Source organism: Emys orbicularis, chromosome 10 (genome assembly GCF_028017835.1).
Source record: "Emys orbicularis isolate rEmyOrb1 chromosome 10, rEmyOrb1.hap1, whole genome shotgun sequence".
NCBI lineage: Eukaryota > Metazoa > Chordata > Testudines > Emydidae > Emys > Emys orbicularis.
This window is the reverse complement of record NC_088692.1, coordinates 396952-416412: the sequence shown is the minus strand read 5'-3', so window position 1 is coordinate 416412 and position 19461 is coordinate 396952. Positions and strand designations below refer to the sequence as shown.

Below are 19461 nucleotides of genomic sequence, written 5' to 3'. Positions count from 1 at the left end.
TCAAATTTGTATTATGGGAGAAACGATGGTAATTCCAGTGTTAAACCTCTCAATATACTCAGGGTGTCTACATGTGTCCAGAAACCTGACCAGATTTAGACAGTGAAAATAGACACACAGGAATTACTATACTGAATCAGGAATACTTGGTTTTAGCCCACGAAAGCTTATGCCCAAATAAATTTGTTAGTCTCTAAGGTGCCACAAGTACTCCTTGTTCTTTTTGCTGATACAGACTAACACGGCTACCACTCTGAAACCTATACTGAATCAGACCATGCTCCATCTACCTCAGTATCCTGTCTCTCTCAGACCGTGGCCAGACTAGACAGATGCTTCATAGGAAGGTGCAAAAAACCCTCCTAATTCCTAGTACTTAAAATGATCTCTAAAACTTGAAGCATGAAGTTTAATATTTCTTCAAAAAGTTATGTTAGCAACTGTTATGACTGGATATTCTTGTTGTTCATATAAATGTCCAAATCCTTTTTGAATCTTGCTAAGTATTTGACATCAACAATATCATGTAGCAATGATTTCTATAAGTGTAATTGCATCCTGAGGGGGAAAGTATTTCCATTTATTGGTTTTGAATTTGCCACTTTTTAATTTCATTGACTGTCACCTTGATCTTATGTTTATGAGACAGGGAAAACAGAAGTTCCCAATATACCTTCTCCTTACCATTAATTATTTTATATACTTTTATCAGGTCCCTACTTATTCATCTCGTTTGTAAAACACTCTCAATCTTTTCAGTCTCTCTTCATAGGAAAGATTTTCCAGGCATTTGATCATTCTCATGGCCCTGCTCTGAATCCCCTCTAATTTTGCATTATTAATATTAAAGTGCTCATTCAATGACAGCACTCAATAGTGGACTGAAGGATGGGGGTGGGTAAAGATAGCTTGATTCCATCTTTGCAGCTGATTGTGGAGCTGGCTGAAGGCTTGTTTGGCAGCTCTAGTTTAGTTCTGGGTATTGATGGTTCCAAGAAGCAGCTGGAAATAACAAGTGTATACAGCCGTTTTAGCAATGCCATCTTTCCCCTGACCATTGCAGGGGCTGCAAAGAAGGTAGTGAAGAGACTGTGCATCAGTTCTGTACCTGGGGATTCCTCAGCTCTGTGGGAGTTACAAAGCAGCCATATCAGTTGCCTTTGTAGTCCTCTTCCTCGTTAGAGATGCAAAGAGTCTGTAACATACGAGGCAAGGCTCAGAAAACCAGTGGGCCTCTTGGTGGGCACAGCCCCTGAGGTGCCAGTGGCGTGCGAGGGGTAGCACAGCCTGAAGCATGTTGGGCACAGCCTCCGAGGTGGCCCTGGCAAGGAAGGCTTGGCACAACCCGTGTGTGCTGGGTGCAGCCCTGAGGAGCCCCTGGCGTGCGAGGGCACAACCCGTGTGTGCTGGGTGCAGCCCTGAGGAGCCCCTGGCGTGCGAGGGCACAACCCGTGTGCACTGGGTGCAGCCCTGAGGAGCCCCTGGCGTGCGAGGGTTGGCGCAGCCCTATGAGCATGCAGGGCAAAGCCTCTGGGGTGCCCCCAGCACGTGAGGGCTAGCACAGCCTACACGAACCCCTGGTGTAGGCCCGGTGCATGCTGGGCCCAGCTCCAAGTGGCCCCTGGCGCATGAGGACTGGCACAGTCCCAGTGCATGCTGGGCGCAGCCTCCAGAAACCCCCGGTGCATGCTGGGCCCAACTCCCAGCGCAGCCCCGGAAAGCACCTGGCCGGCGCATGCTGGGTCCAGCCCCGAGGAGCCCCCAGACCAAGGGTTGGCGCAGCCCCGGTGCATGCTGGGCACACAGGCTGTGCGTGGGGGAAGGTGCGCCGCGGGGACGTTGTACGGTGGAGACCAGGTGCATTGTGGGTGGAGCTGGTCCCTGCGGGACAGGTGAACGGCGGGTGGCGATCAGCAGGCTGGGCTGAGGAAATAGGACAGGTGCATCATGGGTAGCCGCGCGGTGGGAGTCTGGGCTGAAGAGCCAATAGGTGTGCGACTACGCCGGGCTGCTTCCCATGATCCTTTACTGGCTCGGAGCCAACCCGGAAGTGGGTGGGAGAGGCGGCTGTAGCCCAGCGCTGCTCAGGGCAGGAGCGGAGCGGATCCTGAGGCCAGACGAGGGCAGTGGCGTCGCCGTTTTAACTGAGCATGCGCAGAGCGTGCGCTCCCGTTTATTCGCTGCAAGGAGCGGAATCGGCAAAAAGTAGAGTCTGACACTACACCTGGGCCTGCCCGTGAGTAGCAGATGACTGAGCCAATGGGAGTGTGGAAGCGCGGAAGTCCCGCCCTTGCCAGAGGAGGGGGCACTGTTGTGGGTGACGTCACGGGCGGAGGATGCGGGTGCCCCATTGGCTCGGGCTCCGCCGCCGTGAGCTGGGCTCTTAAAGGGCGACTCGAGGGGAGGCCGGGCGGGCCCATGGCCAGCACCAGCAGCCACCTCGTGAGTACGGGGCGTGCCGGTCCCCCTGCGCAGGGCTCGGCCGCTGCTGCGGCCCGCGGGTGCCCTCTGGGAGGAGGGACTAGGCCGCAACGCCAGGGCCCGCGGGGCTGGCCGGCCCCAGGCCGCGAGGTGCGGGGGCCCTTCCGCGCGTCGTGATGCGCCCCAGCAAGGCGCTTCGAAGTTCTTCCGCAGTCTCGGTGCAGTTCGCCCCTCACAACAGCCCCTACGCGGACAGTGCGAGGGGCTCTGAGGGACGCGGTGGGGCTGTGCGGGACGACACTCCCCCCCCCCCCCCCCCCGGTCAGGACTAGACTCATAGACTAGCTGTGGGGGGAGGTCTGGGTGTGATGGGCTCTATGTGTGACCCTCCTTTCACAGTCGGGGCCAGGGCAAGGGGAGCTCTGGATGTGATGGGCTCTGCGCAAACCCCAGGATAGGGGTGGAGGGCTCTGGGCGCGATGGGCTCTGCAGAGAGGAATTGAGTGCATTGGGCTCTGTGGGAACTCCGTTGGTCAGGAGTGGTGTGTGGGGGGGGGTCTGGGTGCGATTGGATCTGCGGGAATCTCCCAGTCGGGCAGTGCATGGTATGAAACAGTGGCTCTCAACCTTTCCAGACTACTGTACCCTTTTCAGGAGTCTGATTTGTCTGGTGTACCCCCAAGTTTCATCTCACTTAAAAACTACTTGCTTACAAAATCAGACATAAAAATACAAACATGTCACAGAACACTATTACTGAAAAATGCTGACTTTCTCATTTTTACCATATAATTATAAAATCAGTCAATTGGAATATAAATATTGTATTTGCATTTCAGCGTATAGTATATAGAGCAGTATAAATAGTCCATTGTCTGTATGAAATTTTATTTTGTACTGACTTTGCTAGGGCTTTTTATGTACCCTGTTGTAAAACTAGGCAGATAACTAGACAAGTTGATGGGGGGAGGGAAAGCTCAGTGGTTTGAGCATTGGCCTGCTAAACGCAGGGTTGTGAGTTCAATCCTTGAGGGGGCCACTTAGGGATCTGGGGCAAAATCAGTACTTGGTCCTGCTAGTGAATGCAGGGGGCTGGACTCTATGACCTTTCAGGGGTCCCTTCCAGTTCTATGAGATATATAATATATGGAAATATACCTACCCCCGGAAGACCTCTGCATACCCCTGGTTGATAAATAGTGGTATAAAATACTTGTAATTGCCTTAATTACTGCACAGTTTTTGTACACTAAAGTGTTGTTGTTTTTTTCCTTTTTTTTTCATTGTACAGAGTGAACCTGATTAAGATGGTCACTAGGTTAGGAAACTAAAATTTCCACTTTCATCCAGGGAAGATGAAAAGCCCATCTTCTATGAATCATCTGGGTCCTCTAGTGTACAACATATGCCCCCAAACTGAGCTTGTCTCCATGATTATAATTCTGACGGTGAAAGGAAAACAACTGCTTCTTTGGGCTTGTGTTTTGGAGAGCAAAGATTGAATCATGCTGTTGAAAGTAGACTTCTAGTTTCATTACGCTTGGGGGGTTGAGGTTGTTTTTAATGGAATCTTCCACTGAAAGGATATTAGAACTCTTTTGTCCTGGAAGCGACCACCTGTTACTGTGTAACCTGCTTTCTCCCCTCTTTCCCCCCCCCCCCCCTTCAAATAATAGCCAGTGGTAGTGAAGGAGAGGGTCCTCACAGGTGATTGTACTAAAATAAGCCTTTTGGATATAGCTGTTGACTTGCATTCTGATTGTGAGCACTGATTGATAGAAGGGAAGTAGCTGACTGAAGTGTTGCTTATAGTTTGCATGCATGGGATATGTAGCAAACAAAGTTTATTATAGTGCAGTTTTTAAGATTTAATAACTATCAACTTTTGTTGCTCAGAGATGTGAAAAAAACACCCTTAGAACCCTCAGGGTAGGGGTGATGGCCCAGCCCCATTTCACAACATATCCTCTGCTCCTGTCTCCCTGCTTCTGTGTGTTACATTCAGCTTTTAGATTTTATACACAGTGACTTTTATAAACTTAATCAGCCCAGTAGGAGGTGATGGGGGATGAGAGAGGAAGTGGGGATTCAGCCAGGAAGGGTTTTTGGGGAAGGGTGAAGTGGAAGGGAGAGTAACTCAAGCTTTACTTTTCTCCATGCTGTCCCCACATGGTATCTTCTCACCTCTACATTTCCCTTCCACTCCAGAGTGGTCCCCCAGCACAACTCCTCTCTGGAACACAGATGGTTTGTCAGTGTAGCTCCTCCTTGGGCCCCTCTCAGCTGAAGCCACACTTTCACTTACATCCCTGTTCCCAATCCATGCTAATTCCCCTGTCTTCACTGAAAATGACATTTCTACCTCCCACAAAGATGTCTTTTTAATTATTTATTTATTTTATAATTGTTTCTTAGGGAATCAAATTGGCATTAAGAGAAGACTAATGTCATGAATGAATCTGTAAATTTCTGCAGGCTAACCTTCGTGTAACTTTCAGATTATGCCAAATAAGGGAAAATAACAGTTTAATTTTAAGTTCAAAAGTGCCCTGCATGTGAGATGTTATCAAAGTTTGTGTGAGAGAAATGTGGCATTTGTGGAAAGGGTGGTTGTTTAGCTATAGAAACCTAAAGAAATGTGAGGAAAACAGGATAACTTTTTTAGAGGTCTATTTTAAAGCATTTCCCCTACAAAAGAAATAATTTGTTTGGGAAACAACCCCTTCCCCACCTCCTAAAAATAAAATAAAATAAAATTGTCCTCTGAAGACTTAGTGCTGATGTTGGAGAATGAATTCAATTATTAAAATGTGAAAGATATTTTAGTCCTGCTTTAAATACCAATCTCAATACAACCTTAACTGCGGTTACTGACAAATAAACGGGATCTCTATTAATAATCAGTAATTAGTAGCTGAAAGCCTGTTCTGTTGCACAAGTGTGATTTGTAAAACCATGTTTATAAAAAAAAAAAAATATATGGGACCGTAACAGGCTGCAAACCCCATTGGTGGCTGATCCTGGTAATATTCTGATCAAACAGCTCTCAACCATGCTTGTAACTGTTTCCATCACTTTGCACTGACTCAGACATTCTAGGCTTCAGAGTAGTGCTCCAGTTGTTGTGTGAATAGTTGTGTTGATTTGTGTTTTGACAAGGTTATGCTGGGAGATTTGTGCAGATGGTGGGTGTGGCCGTTGGGCCAAGTAACCCACCATCTGTTCAGTATTCCTCAAACAACCCATGATATTGGTCCATGCGGATTAGCTGTAGAGTAAGGGTGGTGATCAGTGGTCTAGTACTGGTGACATGGGATACATGCGTGGCTATATACCACACAGGTGTAATTAGTAAAGTCAGAATGTCAGCCAATTTTTAAATTCTCAATCAGACCAATAATCCCATTGATGATTCAACGTGGTGATATTCTGAACAGTGAGCCCTCAACCATGCTTGTAGCTGTTTCTATCGCTTCACATCGACTTTACAGATGTAACTGGCTTCTGAGTGACACGCAAAATGATAATCCTGGAATCTTTTATTATATATGTAAACAAACTGGAAAAAACTGATTTGGGTTAATTTCGTGTTAACATAAAAGTGCTTTTGCCGGCATAGTTTATTTTATTTGGGTATAAGCTATACCAGCAAAAGTACTTTTATGTCTGTATAACCGGGGTGGCCAAACAGCTGCATGTGGCTCACAAGCCACACTTTACAGTTAAAATGTGGCTCGCAGAACCCCCCATCACTAGTCTCCTCCTACCAGATGGGGAGAGAGGGCGGTGGCTAGGGACTTCGGCCCTGTGGAGGGCTGGTGGGGCTAGTAGCTTCAGCCCTGCAGGAGGCACTTGCTGGGGTTTGGGACTTCAGTCCTGCTCTTGCTGAAGCCTCAAGCACCGGCAGGTGCCTACCACGAGGCTAAAGTCCCGAGCCCTATCACCCAGCCGCAGGGTAGAAGCCCTGAGCTCTGGAAGGTGTTCCCGGCTCTCAGCTTCTGAAGATTATCATATGTGGCTCAGAGGATCTGTAAATTTGGCTGCCCCTGCTATATAATCTGCATCTACATTAGAAGTGTTTATTAGAAAAAAATTGCCAGTATGGTTATACTAGTGTAGACTAAGCTCTTGTAAGGTACATATAAAACTTTTCAGAAAAATGTGAGGTTTTTTTGTTTTGTTTTTGAGTTCATAGTATCTGTTTTAAAACCCCTTGCACTTCATTTATCAGTAGACAGCTTTGTCTGTATCACTGACACCTAGGCTGTCAACTTCTTGATTGGTAAAAGATTTAGAGAAAACTGATCCCAAACCAGGGTAGGGTTGAAAGATGGAGTAAAATCATGAACACTGTTTTCGACATTCTATGCTTACAAGGTCAAATAAGTAGTTTAATATGGCTAGGTACATACCCATATGTGTTAGAAATAACTGGTCAGAGAGTAGTGATATACAGACAGTTGGGTGTGGTGTAGCTTTCAAACTAAATGTGCATGCGCAGCATGGTGGGTGGTTGTTTTTTAAGCAAACACTATTCTTGAGTGGATATGGATATTACTTCCCATGTCTTACAAGAAATAACACATTTTCACATAGTTTTTGTAACTGTGACTGGATCACTGTGCTTGTTCCTCCCTCAACTCTGTATACGAGACATTGATAAAGTATCCAAAGGAAGTAACAAAAATGGAGTCCTTAGGTATTAGGGGAGAGATTGCAGCTTGTACAACTTGGAAGATGTTAGCTCTGTCTAAATGCTTAAGTAAATGTAGCACCCTCTTTATTAAACCCACTTAAGGTAATCAAAGGTTTTAAATTTCTATTTTTTTCACCTTAACTCAGAACTTTCTTGGAAGGACTCTCTGAATGACTCTAGAACTCATAGGTTTATGACGTCAGAAAAAACATGCAAGTGACACCTGATTTTAAATGTGAAGTGATTGGTTTTTATATACAGACTGTTTAACACAAACACTTAGAAGAAAAGCCCTCTGTTAAGGAGCTTATTCACAGGTGTCCTCCAAAAAGTACTAGAGTAGAACTAGGGAAGTTAAGTTTTGGTATTTCTGATATTTTGAAAGTTTAAAAACAGGAAACACTTTTTGAGGTGGGAAACTTTTTGCTATCTTAAACATAAAAAGCAAAAACAGCACAACCAATTTTGTTTACCTTCACATTCTCCTCTAGATATCTTTTAGGCAAGTAAGCATACCTGAAAAAGTTGAGACCCAGTAACTGGATATGTGCAAAAGAACTGGATAAAATGGCTAAGGGCATAATATAGAGAAATGTTGAAGCTTGTGCTAAAGCCCATTTGTCTTACTGACCAATGGATGCTGTAAGCAATAAATGGCTTTGGTGGGGGACTCAGTGCTGAAGCAAGGCTGAGACTTTCAGCATGGTTAAAAGCCTAATATACTTATTTAACAGTGTTTTCATATATTCTTTATGGTTACGGAATTGCAAGGATTAACTTGCTTATCACATTCTTTTCAAAAGATTTTATTAAATTTGGTATAATGTGACAGCAATAGTTTAGATCTGTCACAGTTATTTTGGTTCTTTTCTGGTCTGCGTTGGATTGGATCAGTTTATAAAAGATCTAGATGAACCAGAGTGAAAGAAATGTTAGTGACTTATTTACATATCTAGATAATTGGGTTAGAGGCTGAATACAGGTGTTTGGAGATTCCTGTGGCTTCCTGCTTCAGATCAGTTTGATGGTTATTTAAATAATAAAACAGGCCCTTTAAACATTGGCTCTGGCCCCTGAAGGTTCTGGAAACTGAAGTTCTTTGCTTAGTAATGGAAGAGGTTAGAGGGTAAGTAGTTGGTATACATGTTCCTACAAGTTCCCTCATTAGCGTAAATCTTTACCTTAACTTGAAGCTGGAATCTTAGAAATTAACAGAAAATAGCATACTAAGTATCAGTGGGGTAGCCATGTTAGTCTGTATCCACAAAAACAACAAGGAGTCCTCCTTGTTTTTTGGAAAATAGCATAGCTATCTGTAACGTGGTTCAGTTCAGAAATATGCAGTTGTACTGTATGGTTTGGGTTTCATGACTTAAATGTTGTACTCTCTTGATAAAGAACTAAGTTAATTTTGGTAGGAACAAAACATCAGTCTTTAAAAATCAGTTTCTTCTAATCTGGCACCACAAGTGCTACTATGCAGTAATCCTAATTATATGGATATTGCCTGGCATCACTGAAAACTTAACTTTAACTCTGAATTTCCTGTTATAATGCTTGTTTTTGGAATAATTATTATACCTTGTGATGCATTTTATCCAATATTACTGATAAGTATATTCAGCCTTAACTTCATATTAACATAGTTTTTAATCTAGTATTGGGCATACTATACAAAACCTATTCCATGAGCTATATGGATGCTGAAAGATTTAGAGATAGAAAAACTAAAATAAAATGAAGATCCAGATTTGTAAGTAAAACAGTGATGTTCAAATTTCTGTGATGGTGAATGGATTTAATTTAAGTGCTTTTTAATACCTTTGCTTTCCCCCATCTTCCTACAAAGTTCCCAGTTAATTTAATAATAGCGGTGTCTGTTGGAAGTGTCTGCTTCAGATTTCCTATTTTCATTGATATTTCTAATCTTCAGGATTAAAGTGCAATAGCGTCAGTGCATTAGAAACTTAACGTAGACATAGTCTAAGAATACCACTTATGTTGATATAACTTGCGTCACTCGGGGGTGTGAACAAGCCATAAGTTACACCAACCTAAGTGCTGGTGTGGACAGCGCTATCTCCACTCATTGTAGGTGGATTAATTAAATTGACAGGAGAACTCTCTCCCGTCAGCTTAGAGCGGCGCAGCTGTGTCAATACAACTGCACCATTTTAAGCTCTCTAGTGTAGCCATAGCCTTAGTGGAACATGCTCTGGTCACTCTAAATTATGCTTATTTTATCCCTATATTTTGATAGGGATTGTGTGGGCTTGTGGCAAAGTGATTTACCACCTGGTGTGCTGCCTTGTGGCTAAGTGTAGCATTGCAGGGTTTTTTCTTTGTAGTCCTGTGACCGGGTCCACTGGTGATCCCTGTCGCCTTGTGACTTGTCCCTACAGCTGGGTCAGCTTTGGTCTCACCCCTTTTGGAGTGAATCAGGGTTTTCACCCACTAGTCCCAGGACATCACGCAGGCTGACAGCCCTGGTCCAAGGCCAAAATAGTCCTTGTGGACCCTTGTATCTTGGGTCTTCCCACTAGTCTTCCGTGGTGAGGTTGTAGGGGAACCCAGTCTCTCCCTCTACCCTTGATTCCAGCTCAGAGACCTGTGGAAGACGTGGATAAGGTGTCTCTGGTCAGACCTCTTGCTTCTTCTTTGGGCTCCTTCCTGTGTTGGCCCACCTTCCCCCTCACGGGGCTTGGGTGACTGCTTTGTTCCTTTCTGGGAGCGAAGGATAAGAGGCCTGTCTGCCTCCCTAGCCTGCGCCTTCTGAGCTGAGCTTCTCCCATTTGAAGGCTCCTCCTCCAAGATTGGTATGGCAGGCGCAGCAGGGTGGGGCTGCCTGAATCCATAGCTGCTCTTTAACATATCACAGGGCCCCAACCCCACAAACACTTCTGTGTGTGCTTAACTTTGGAGCATGTAAGTAGACATGTGAGCAGTCCCATCAATTTCACTGAAACTAAAGTTAAGCATAATCTGCAGTGCTTTGCTGGGCTGGTGCCTGTGAGAATCCATTTTTACCAGTTGCCTATTGTGGCGTTCTGTACAAATAAAATTTTGAATTTTATTTAATTAAGGTCCTTGGAGGATCTCTGTAGCTTGTTTACAGATTGGCTGAAGGATGACCATTTCATTTTATGACAACTTCCAAGGTTTCAAAATGTTGTTTTCCTAATACCTTGGAACAAAACCAAAACCTTTTGAGATAGGTTCATGAAGTGGAATTGTGTTGAAATAGCAGTTTTTAGATCAAAAAGCTCAAGTTTTTTTCTCTCCCATCAAAAGTGACCAGACACCCTTGGATTTCAAAAACTTTCCCAATGAAAACTTTGTTGAAACAGATATCTCTGCAGGTAGAGATAAAATTAATCTAAATGTTCACCTAAATTAATGTTATAACCAGCTCTGTTCACACTTCTGTTAGCTTCCATTGTGTTGGGAAGTAAGTTCTTGAGTTCTTAAATCACTGCCATATGGAATTAAAAAAAACATTGGTGTACCATCGGCTGATGTGGGACTTGACAAGACCACTCAAACACAACTCTATCTTACATAAATACAAACATTCATATCATTTTCTGTAACCAGAGGCCACTTGCATACTGTTTTATATGCTTGGTACAGAGTTCATATCTCAAGCATATCAGAATGGATTTTGAATGTATTTACTACAGCTTGAGGAACTATTAAATAACTGAACTTGAACCTTCATTAAACTTATGTCTGAAAACTAGGTTCAGTTAATTCATTAACATTTCTTGTATGTTGCTTATGAAATAGAATGATGAAGTTAAGGGCAAATAGTTAATTGTGTAGGCTAATAGAGTTTGGTAAGCCAAAATGCTTTGTTCTGTGAAATGCTTGTCAATTTTATATTGTCATCTTTCTATATTAATAACACTGGTCTACAATTTTTGAGAAGTCGTCTGCTTCAGATATAAAATGTGCTATTTATTATGTATTTTGATGTGCTGAATTCAAATATGACAATTAAAACAACTGGCTACTGTTTCTAAGATATTTAAGTTTTTACATTTTATGTCTATGTATATTGTGTAGATAGTAGAGTTTTAATCATAAATTGTAAACCTAGGTCTTTTCATGTGTTTATGGTTGCTTTACATGATATTTCACCTGTCCTGTTTATGTAACACTTTAAAAATCAGCAAAAGGGTTATATAAATAAAATTTATTATGAAACAAAAGGCAAAAAACTATTATGTACATAGTTTAGTCCTATTCAGTGTCTACTTGGCGCTTCTTGGCTTGTCTCTTGTATTCATTAAATGGAGCATCTCTTGTCACTGTCCAGCAATAGTCTGCAAGCATTGATGGGTTCCATTTGCCCTGATAGCGTTTCTCCATTGTTGCAATGTCCTGGTGAAATCGCTCGCCGTGCTCATCGCTCACTGCTCCGCAGTTCGGTGGAAAAAAATCTAGATGAGAGTGCAAAAAATGTATCTTTAGTGACATGTTGCAACCAAGGCTTTTGTATGCCTTGAGGAGGTTTTCCACCAACAACCTGTAGTTGTCTGCCTTGTTGTTTCCAAGAAAATTTATTGCCACTAACTGGAAGGCTTTCCATGCCGTCTTTTCCTTGCCACGCAGTGCATGGTCAAATGCATCATCTCGAAGAAGTTCACGAATCTGAGGGCCAACAAAGACACCTTCCTTTATCTTAGCTTCACTTAACCTTGGAAATTTTCCACGGAGGTACTTGAAAGCTGCTTGTGTTTTGTCAATGGCCTTGACAAAGTTCTTCATCAGACCCAGCTTGATGTGTAAGGGTGGTAACAAAATCTTCCTTGATTCAACAAGTGGTGGATGCTGAACACTTTTCCTCCCAGGCTCCAATGACTGTCGGAGTGGCCAATCTTTCTTGATGTAGTGGGAATCTCTTGCACGACTATCCCATTCGCAGAGAAAACAGCAGTACTTTGTGTATCCGGTCTGCAGACCAAGCAAGAGAGCAACAACCTTCAAATCGCCACAAAGCTGCCACTGATGTTGGTCATAGTTTATGCACCTCAAAAGTTGTTTCATGTTGTCATAGGTTTCCTTCATATGGACTGCATGACCAACTGGAATTGATGGCAAAACATTGCCATTATGCAGTAAAACAGCTTTAAGACTCGTCTTCGATGAATCAATGAACAGTCTCCACTCATCTGGATCGTGAACGATGTTGAGGGCTGCCATCACCCCATCGATGTTGTTGCAGGCTACAAGATCACCTTCCATGAAGAAGAATGGGACAAGATCCTTTTGACAGTCACGGAACATGGAAACCCTAACATCACCTGCCAGGAGATTCCACTGCTGTAGTCTGGAGCCCAACAGCTCTGCCTTACTCTTGGGTAGTTCCAAATCCCTGACAAGGTCATTCAGTTCACCTTGTGTTATGAGGTGTGGTTCAGAGGAGGAGGATGGGAGAAAATGTGGGTCCTGTGACATTGATGGTTCAGGACCAGAAGTTTCATCCTCTTCCTCTTCCTCGTCTGACTCAAGTGAGAGTGATTCTGGTGCATCAGGAACCGGCAGTCCTTCTCCGTGGGGTACTGGGCGTATAGCTGATGGAATGTTTGGATAATGCACAGTCCACTTTTTCTTCTTTGACACACCTTTCCCAACTGGAGGCACCATGCAGAAGTAACAATTGCTGGTATGATCTGTTGGCTCTCTCCAAATCATTGGCACTGCAAAAGGCATAGATTTCCTTTTCCTGTTCAACCACTGGCGAAGATTTGTTGCACAAGTGTTGCAGCATATGTGTGGGGCCCACCTCTTGTCCTGATCTCCAATTTTGCAGCCAAAGTAAAGGTGATAGGCTTTCTTAACCATAGTGGTTATACTGCGCTTTTGTGATGCAAAAGTCACTTCACCACAAACATAGCAGAAGTTATCTGCACTGCTCACACAAGTACGAGGCATCTCTGCTCACTTTGGCTAAACAGAAATGTGTCCCTTTGCAAAATCAAACACTGACAAATAAGAGAGCATGACACTGTATGATTTCTAGAGCTGATATAGGGCAATTTGTTCAGCAGAGTGATGTAAGCTTCGTTATGATTGCATCATCTATGACTTCTAGGAATAACATGATGCAATTCATATCATGTATGACGCAATACCAGCTTCAGATTGCATCATTCATTGTTTTGCCTAAAAAGCAAGTACTGTCCAAACCCAGTCATAGATTTATTCATAGATCCAGTCAAAGATGTATTTTAGTCATTTCTGGTTTAAATTGAGATCCCTTCCTTTTATAACTCACTTATCCTCTGCCACTCCCAAGTCAAGGGTCGTATATACTGACCCAATAGCATATCTTGAAAACTAGAGCCGATCAACAATTTTAAGCATCATTTTCGTTCTCAGTGACACAGAATTAGTAAAGTTTGACTACATTTATTTCAGAAGCATTTTGGCTGTAGAGCAATGTAATTTGTCAGAAATTCCTGAAGGCAGAAAATCAAGTAGTGCCTTCATTTTTAAACTTGACTCCTTGTAATAAGATAAAGATTGGCTGACTGCTCGATTAGACCAAATTCACATCTGAAAAAAAAACTCTGCTTTGAAAGAATGTCTTCATGTTGCCTTCTAGCTGGATCCCTGCGAGATGTTTTATCCATCAATTTTTGAGCCCTTTACTATACATAAAGACAGATGGCTACTGTATAAGTCTACCTTCCCTTTTAAGAAAAATCCTAGTTTGTCAAAATGCACTACTCAATATATCAGTTGTTCAGATATTATTTCCTCTCCTAAAGCTATAAATGCTGACAAGGTGTCCTTCATTAGGACCTTTTGCCTTTGGAATTTGTTCACCAATCGTCTGAAATAACCAGAGTTTGCTGAACTTTAGGGCATTTCCACTCACCCCTGCTTTAAGAGATGGGGAGACTGTGAGGGGTCTGTGAGACTGGAATTTAGAGGCTTACATTGTTTTAAAATTTTGCAGCTACCAGTGTGTGTTGTATCCATTCAAATGTATAATTGAATATTTTGAGTGTCAAGAGTGCCCAGGGCCTGGAATGGATGATTATTTAGGTAACCGTTCAAACCTAAATAAAGCATTGCTGCAGTTTAGCCTAATCACTCATGGGTTTTGTGATATTTCTGAGATGTTTAGGTTTACTCATAATCTCAGGACTTCCAGTTCTGCAGTTGTTAATGACATTGGATGGAGTAGAATAATAATAGAGAAATGGGCCTTGTTTAGGTAGCAGTTTGACTGACAGAATTGTTTTAGTCTACTCCCTAATGAGAGTGCTAGTGTCAACATATCAGTGTAACCCATATTAAATTAATAAAAAACTGGTTAACTGATAGATCTCTAAGACCTTGTACATGGAGAATTATCATCGAAAGGGGGTGTTTTTAGTGGGCTCCTTCAGGCATCTGTTCTTGGCTATTCAAGGTGCTCAACGATGTTCAAATGCTATTCAGTAGTGTTGATGCAATATACTTTGCCTTCTGTAAGGCATTTGTCTTGGTACTGCATGACACTTTGATTAAATAAACTAGAATGATACAACATTAACATGGCATGCTGTCTCAAAATGTAATTGTAAATGGGGAATTATTATTGGGTGGGTATGTTGCTAGTGGGGTCCCACAGAGAGAGGTTTTTGGCCCTACACTATTTATTTAGCAGTTTTTATCAATGACCTGGAAGAAAACACAGAATCATCACTGATAAAGTTTGCAAATTACCCAAAGATTGAGGGAGTGGTAAATAATGAAGAGGACACATCACAGATACAGAGTAATCGGGATCACCTGGTAAGCCGGATCCGAGGAAACAATATACGTTGAGAATGACCACACATGCTGTACTGTGCTGTCACTCCCTGTATCCTCACTGGTTCTTTATCTGGCTATGACAAGCAGTACAGGTAGATGGTCAGATAGTACACAAGAATTGGTGCCAAGGAGGCTTATGGGAAAGGATTGGAGGACCATTGCATCTCAACTGTTGTGATTGTTCATGGCTGCACGTTTTCACTGCTGTTACCTCAGGATAACAGTACACGTTAATAGCTATCACAGGGTTTGCCTTCTACAGGGGTGGCCAACCTTTGGCTCCAGAGCCACATGCGGCTGTTCAGAAGTTAATATGCGGCTCCTTATATAGGCACCGACACCAGGACTGGAGCTACAGGTGCCAACTTTCCAATGTGCTGGGGGGGTGCTCACTGCTCAACCCCTGGCTCTGTCACAGGCCCTGCCCCACTCCACCCCTTCCCGCCCCCTCCCCTGAGCCTTCCATGCCCTCGCTCCTCCCCCCTCCCACCCAGAGCCTCCTGCATGCCACAAAATGGCTGATCTGGAGGTGCAGGGAGGGAGGGGGAGGCACTGATCTGCGGGGCTGCCGGTGGGTGGGTGGGTGAGCTGATGGGGGGCTGCTGATGTATTACTGTGGCTCTTTGGCAATGTACAATTGGTAAATTCTGGTTCTCTCAGGCCAAGGTTGGCCACCCTTGGCTTTATAGCTCATGGTGTGCTGCCTGTCTCACCATGTGGCACTGATAGTCATGTGAATGTGTGAACATGGAATGTGTTAAGGGGACAACCCACAGCTGAGCCAGAGTTAATTCTGCAGTGATGGCATCTGCACTAGCAGGGCTTGTCATGGGAGTCACTAGAGTCCCTGCCAATCACTGTCAGACTCTAGACCTGGATGCCTGGACTGATAACAAGCACCACCACCATTGAGTGGCTCTGCTCCAGAAGGTAAGGAGCATGGCTTGATTTAATTATTTTTAGTTACTATTGCCATAAGTTTCTCTTTTCTGTTTTGTATTTAAAGTAAGTTTTCTTTTCTTGGATTTCCCCACTGTCAGATGGGAGTGGTCTGGGTCCATATACGTGGGCAGGACATCCAACTTGAGTCCTGGTGAGTGGCTTAACAAGTCCTTTCTTCTTCTGGAACATATTGGGGTCCCCAAGGGCTATATTGCTCCACAGCGCAGGGTGTGGTGATGGGTAGGTATTGAATCGCCTTGTGGAGGTATGTGTATTTGCATTGTGGTCATGGGGACCAAGAGGGTAGCCTTGCTGTGCCACTATTAAATTGATCCCTTTCTGTGTTCTCTTTCAGATATAAGTAGTGTAGAAGATGATTCTGAGGAAGCTTTTGGATTTTTGTGGCAACTCCCAGTGAAGTCCGTGTGCTTTGGGAAGGAGTTGTCTGTGTTTGTCTGTAACCTTAGATCTCTCACCTTTTGTATTTTGCAAGTGAATACCTGTGGGATGAAAGTTAGAATGTTTAACTTATAAATAATGATAATAAAGTTTTATTTTTTCACTTCATTTGCATCCATTGGGTGTAGGGATTAGTGTGTGGAGGATGGAAGTGACCAGATAGAATGGAGAACAGCAAAAGTACCTCTCAGGCCTACCCTCCCCAGGAGTTTGGGGGCTTTGGAGCATTTGATTTCAGTTGAATATTACTTTAGCTATTGCTAAGCCTATAATCTGGTAGGTTAGTGTCTTAACACGACAGAACCAATGATCTGATCTGTCACAGCTGCCACTGAAATAGCATGCAGGAGCATTGTGGGATTGTACTGGGAGGACTATGTGGTTTTTGTTTTTGTTTTTTCAGTATAGGATTATTTTGGTATATTTTATCTCACTCTAAGTGCCTTTATCATGCATTAAACTCAGTTATGTAATAAAAAACAGAAAATAACTAACCAACGAAAATAAATACCCCTCCTCATCCTGAAATGGTAGGCCTTATCAGACTTCTCCCTTCCCAAGTGCCCGGGTAAATAGATGGGGCCCTACATTGTGCCCTGACAGTCAACAGATTAATTTGGACAAAGCAGAGGAGGAAATCTCCAAAGTTTGAGTACCCCTTTTGGAGAAAGATCTACCAGCAACTTCTTTTTTTGTATTGAGAACACTTCAGCTCAAGTACGTCTGCTGGTGTTGTGATGAAAACATGGCAGAGGGAGAAGGGCAGTCTCAAGTAGGCAAATCCCAAAACGTTTAGGATTTAATAGGTCCAAAACAGCACCTTAAACTCCACCTGGAAATGAAAAGGCAGCCAATACAGATGTTTCTGGGTTCATTTAACAAATTCATATATTCTGTGTCCAAAAAGGACAAATCATTTTTTATTCTGACCTCCTGCATAACACAGGCCATAAAATTACATCAGTAAATCCTGTATCAAACATCAGAGGGGTAGCCGTGTTAGTCTGAATCTGTAAAAAGCAACAGAGGTTCCTGTGGCACCTTTAAGACTAACAGAAGTATTGGGAGCATAAGCTTTCGTGGGTAAGAACAGTGATTTGTGGTTTCACTAAAGCATAATCCTGTTGTGCCTTTGTTATATTGGAGCCCTGTACTATCAAATATATTCTTGAGAAGGTACATAGATTGTGGTATATAACCGTCTATTTGATAAACACAATAGATTGATCTCATGCCTGTTTGTAAGATATGTTTTCAAGTTCTCATATCTTTCTTGTGGTTTTGCTCTAAACCTTCTGTAGTTTACCTCCTTTTGGAAGTCAGCGCCAGTATTCCAGGAGTGATGTCCACAGTGCTATATAGAGTGGCAGTAAACTTACCTACTCCTACTTGAGGATCCTCTGGTCATACATTCAGGGATCTCACTAATCCACTTAGTCAGCCATGTTTCCACCATGACCCCTAAATTCTTTTTAGAGACATGGGTTTGCAGGATACAGTCCCTACATTTTTTGTAATTGACATACATTCTCTGTTCCTAGATATAGGACTTTACTTTTGGCTGTATTAAACCATGAATTTGCACCAGTTTACCAACCAATCCAGATTGCTCTATATAAGTGATCTACCCATATCGTTATTAGCCATTTCACCGATCTTTATCAACAATGATACTTTCTGCCAGTCACTGATAAAACTTTTATAGCTTTTGGTTGAGAATGAATCCCTGTGGGAGTCTGCTATTAACATCTCCGTTTGATTTCCCTTTGAGATTTTAGCCATCTTATCTATTTAGTCATTGCTATATTGATTGATGTTAACTCTAATTAGAATGTCGTGCAGTAGTAAGTCAAATGCCTTGTAGATGTAACTGCATTGACAAAATGTAGACCTTTAATAACCAGATTTGTAATACCAAAAAATGATGTCCAGTTCATTTGACAGGACCTGTTTCTCATAAAACTTGTTGATTGGCATTACATTCCCATCCTGGAATATAGTTATTGAATTTCATGTTGGCTGTTGCATCATTTTGGTATAGCCCCATGGGACACTTTACTGCAATAGTCTAATCCTAAGATGATGGACATTGATAATGATAGCAAAGGCCACCTTTGAAGGAGACTCCTCCTGGTCCGATGGGGACGGAGTTGGAAAAAGCTTCATGTTCATTGTTGCTATATGATTGTTTAACACAGATCGGGACTCAGTAATAGCAACAGATTGTGAACGCTGTTAACAAATGGTAGGCACCCTTTCCCTCCCTGCTGCCCACCATTGCAACTGCTAGGCTATAGTTTGCTGTCTCCATTGGCCCTGTAAGCTGGGGGATGACTGTACACTTGTCCACATTAGTCTTTTTTTCTAAAATTTCTCACTTTTGCAATTGCTGGTACAGCTTTGGTGGTAGCATAGGTCTGAATTCTAGTTCAGATAAGTTGCCATTGGCCACCAACACTTGTTACAATGTCATTTAGACCTTATATGAGCCAGGTTAGACAACAATAGTAAAAACACTGGCAGTCCCAAAAGGCCTGCCTACAATATTGCTCCTGCTATCGTTACCACTTGTAGAGCTTCACCAGTGAAATTTGGTGGGAAATTTGGCACAGGGAAAGGCTAATGCAGACACATCCACAGTAGTTGGACTTGCTTTGAACAAGGCTGCATTAATGCTAGCACTTGTGTATGAACATGTGTTGCATACCAGATGTGACTGAGGGTTTCAGATGTATTGGCATGGCCAGAATGCTCTAGTGTAGACAAGAATCCAATAAAGCGATGCATAATTAGCTAGTTTTGCTCTCCTAGGAATTGGCCTTTCTCTTCCAGTTCCCCTTTTATTTGAATTGTCAGATTCCAGCAGCTATGGTATTAACCGTTCATATAACCTATGGGTGTAAAAGGAATAACAGGACAACACCTAGTGAGTCTTTAATTTGCATCCAGATAAGCTGTGGTGCTTTTCCTATTTGAGGTATTATTTCTGTTCAGCAATTGTTAAGGGTTAGTGCATGGAAGATGAAACAGAACCATGTAAACACACGTTCCATACTGGATTTAAAAGAAAAATTGAAGGAAGCCTGTTAATAGTGATTTATGAGAATGACACTGTTGTATACATTTGACAT

At 42.9% G+C, this 19461-nt stretch overlaps 1 protein-coding gene across 5 annotated transcripts in view; it reads left to right on the top strand.

The window, feature by feature from the left end:
* The first annotated feature begins 2316 nt into the window (after positions 1-2316).
* The window catches only part of PDPK1 (3-phosphoinositide dependent protein kinase 1), a 143435-nt gene continuing 126290 nt past the window's right edge, over positions 2317-19461 (top strand). For all 5 annotated transcript variants that reach the window (XM_065412559.1, XM_065412557.1, XM_065412555.1 and 2 more), the window contains exon 1: positions 2317-2442. In XM_065412559.1, the coding sequence (XP_065268631.1) occupies positions 2419-2442 (24 nt within the window). In that variant the 5' untranslated portion in view covers positions 2317-2418. The remainder of the gene's footprint in view (positions 2443-19461) is intronic.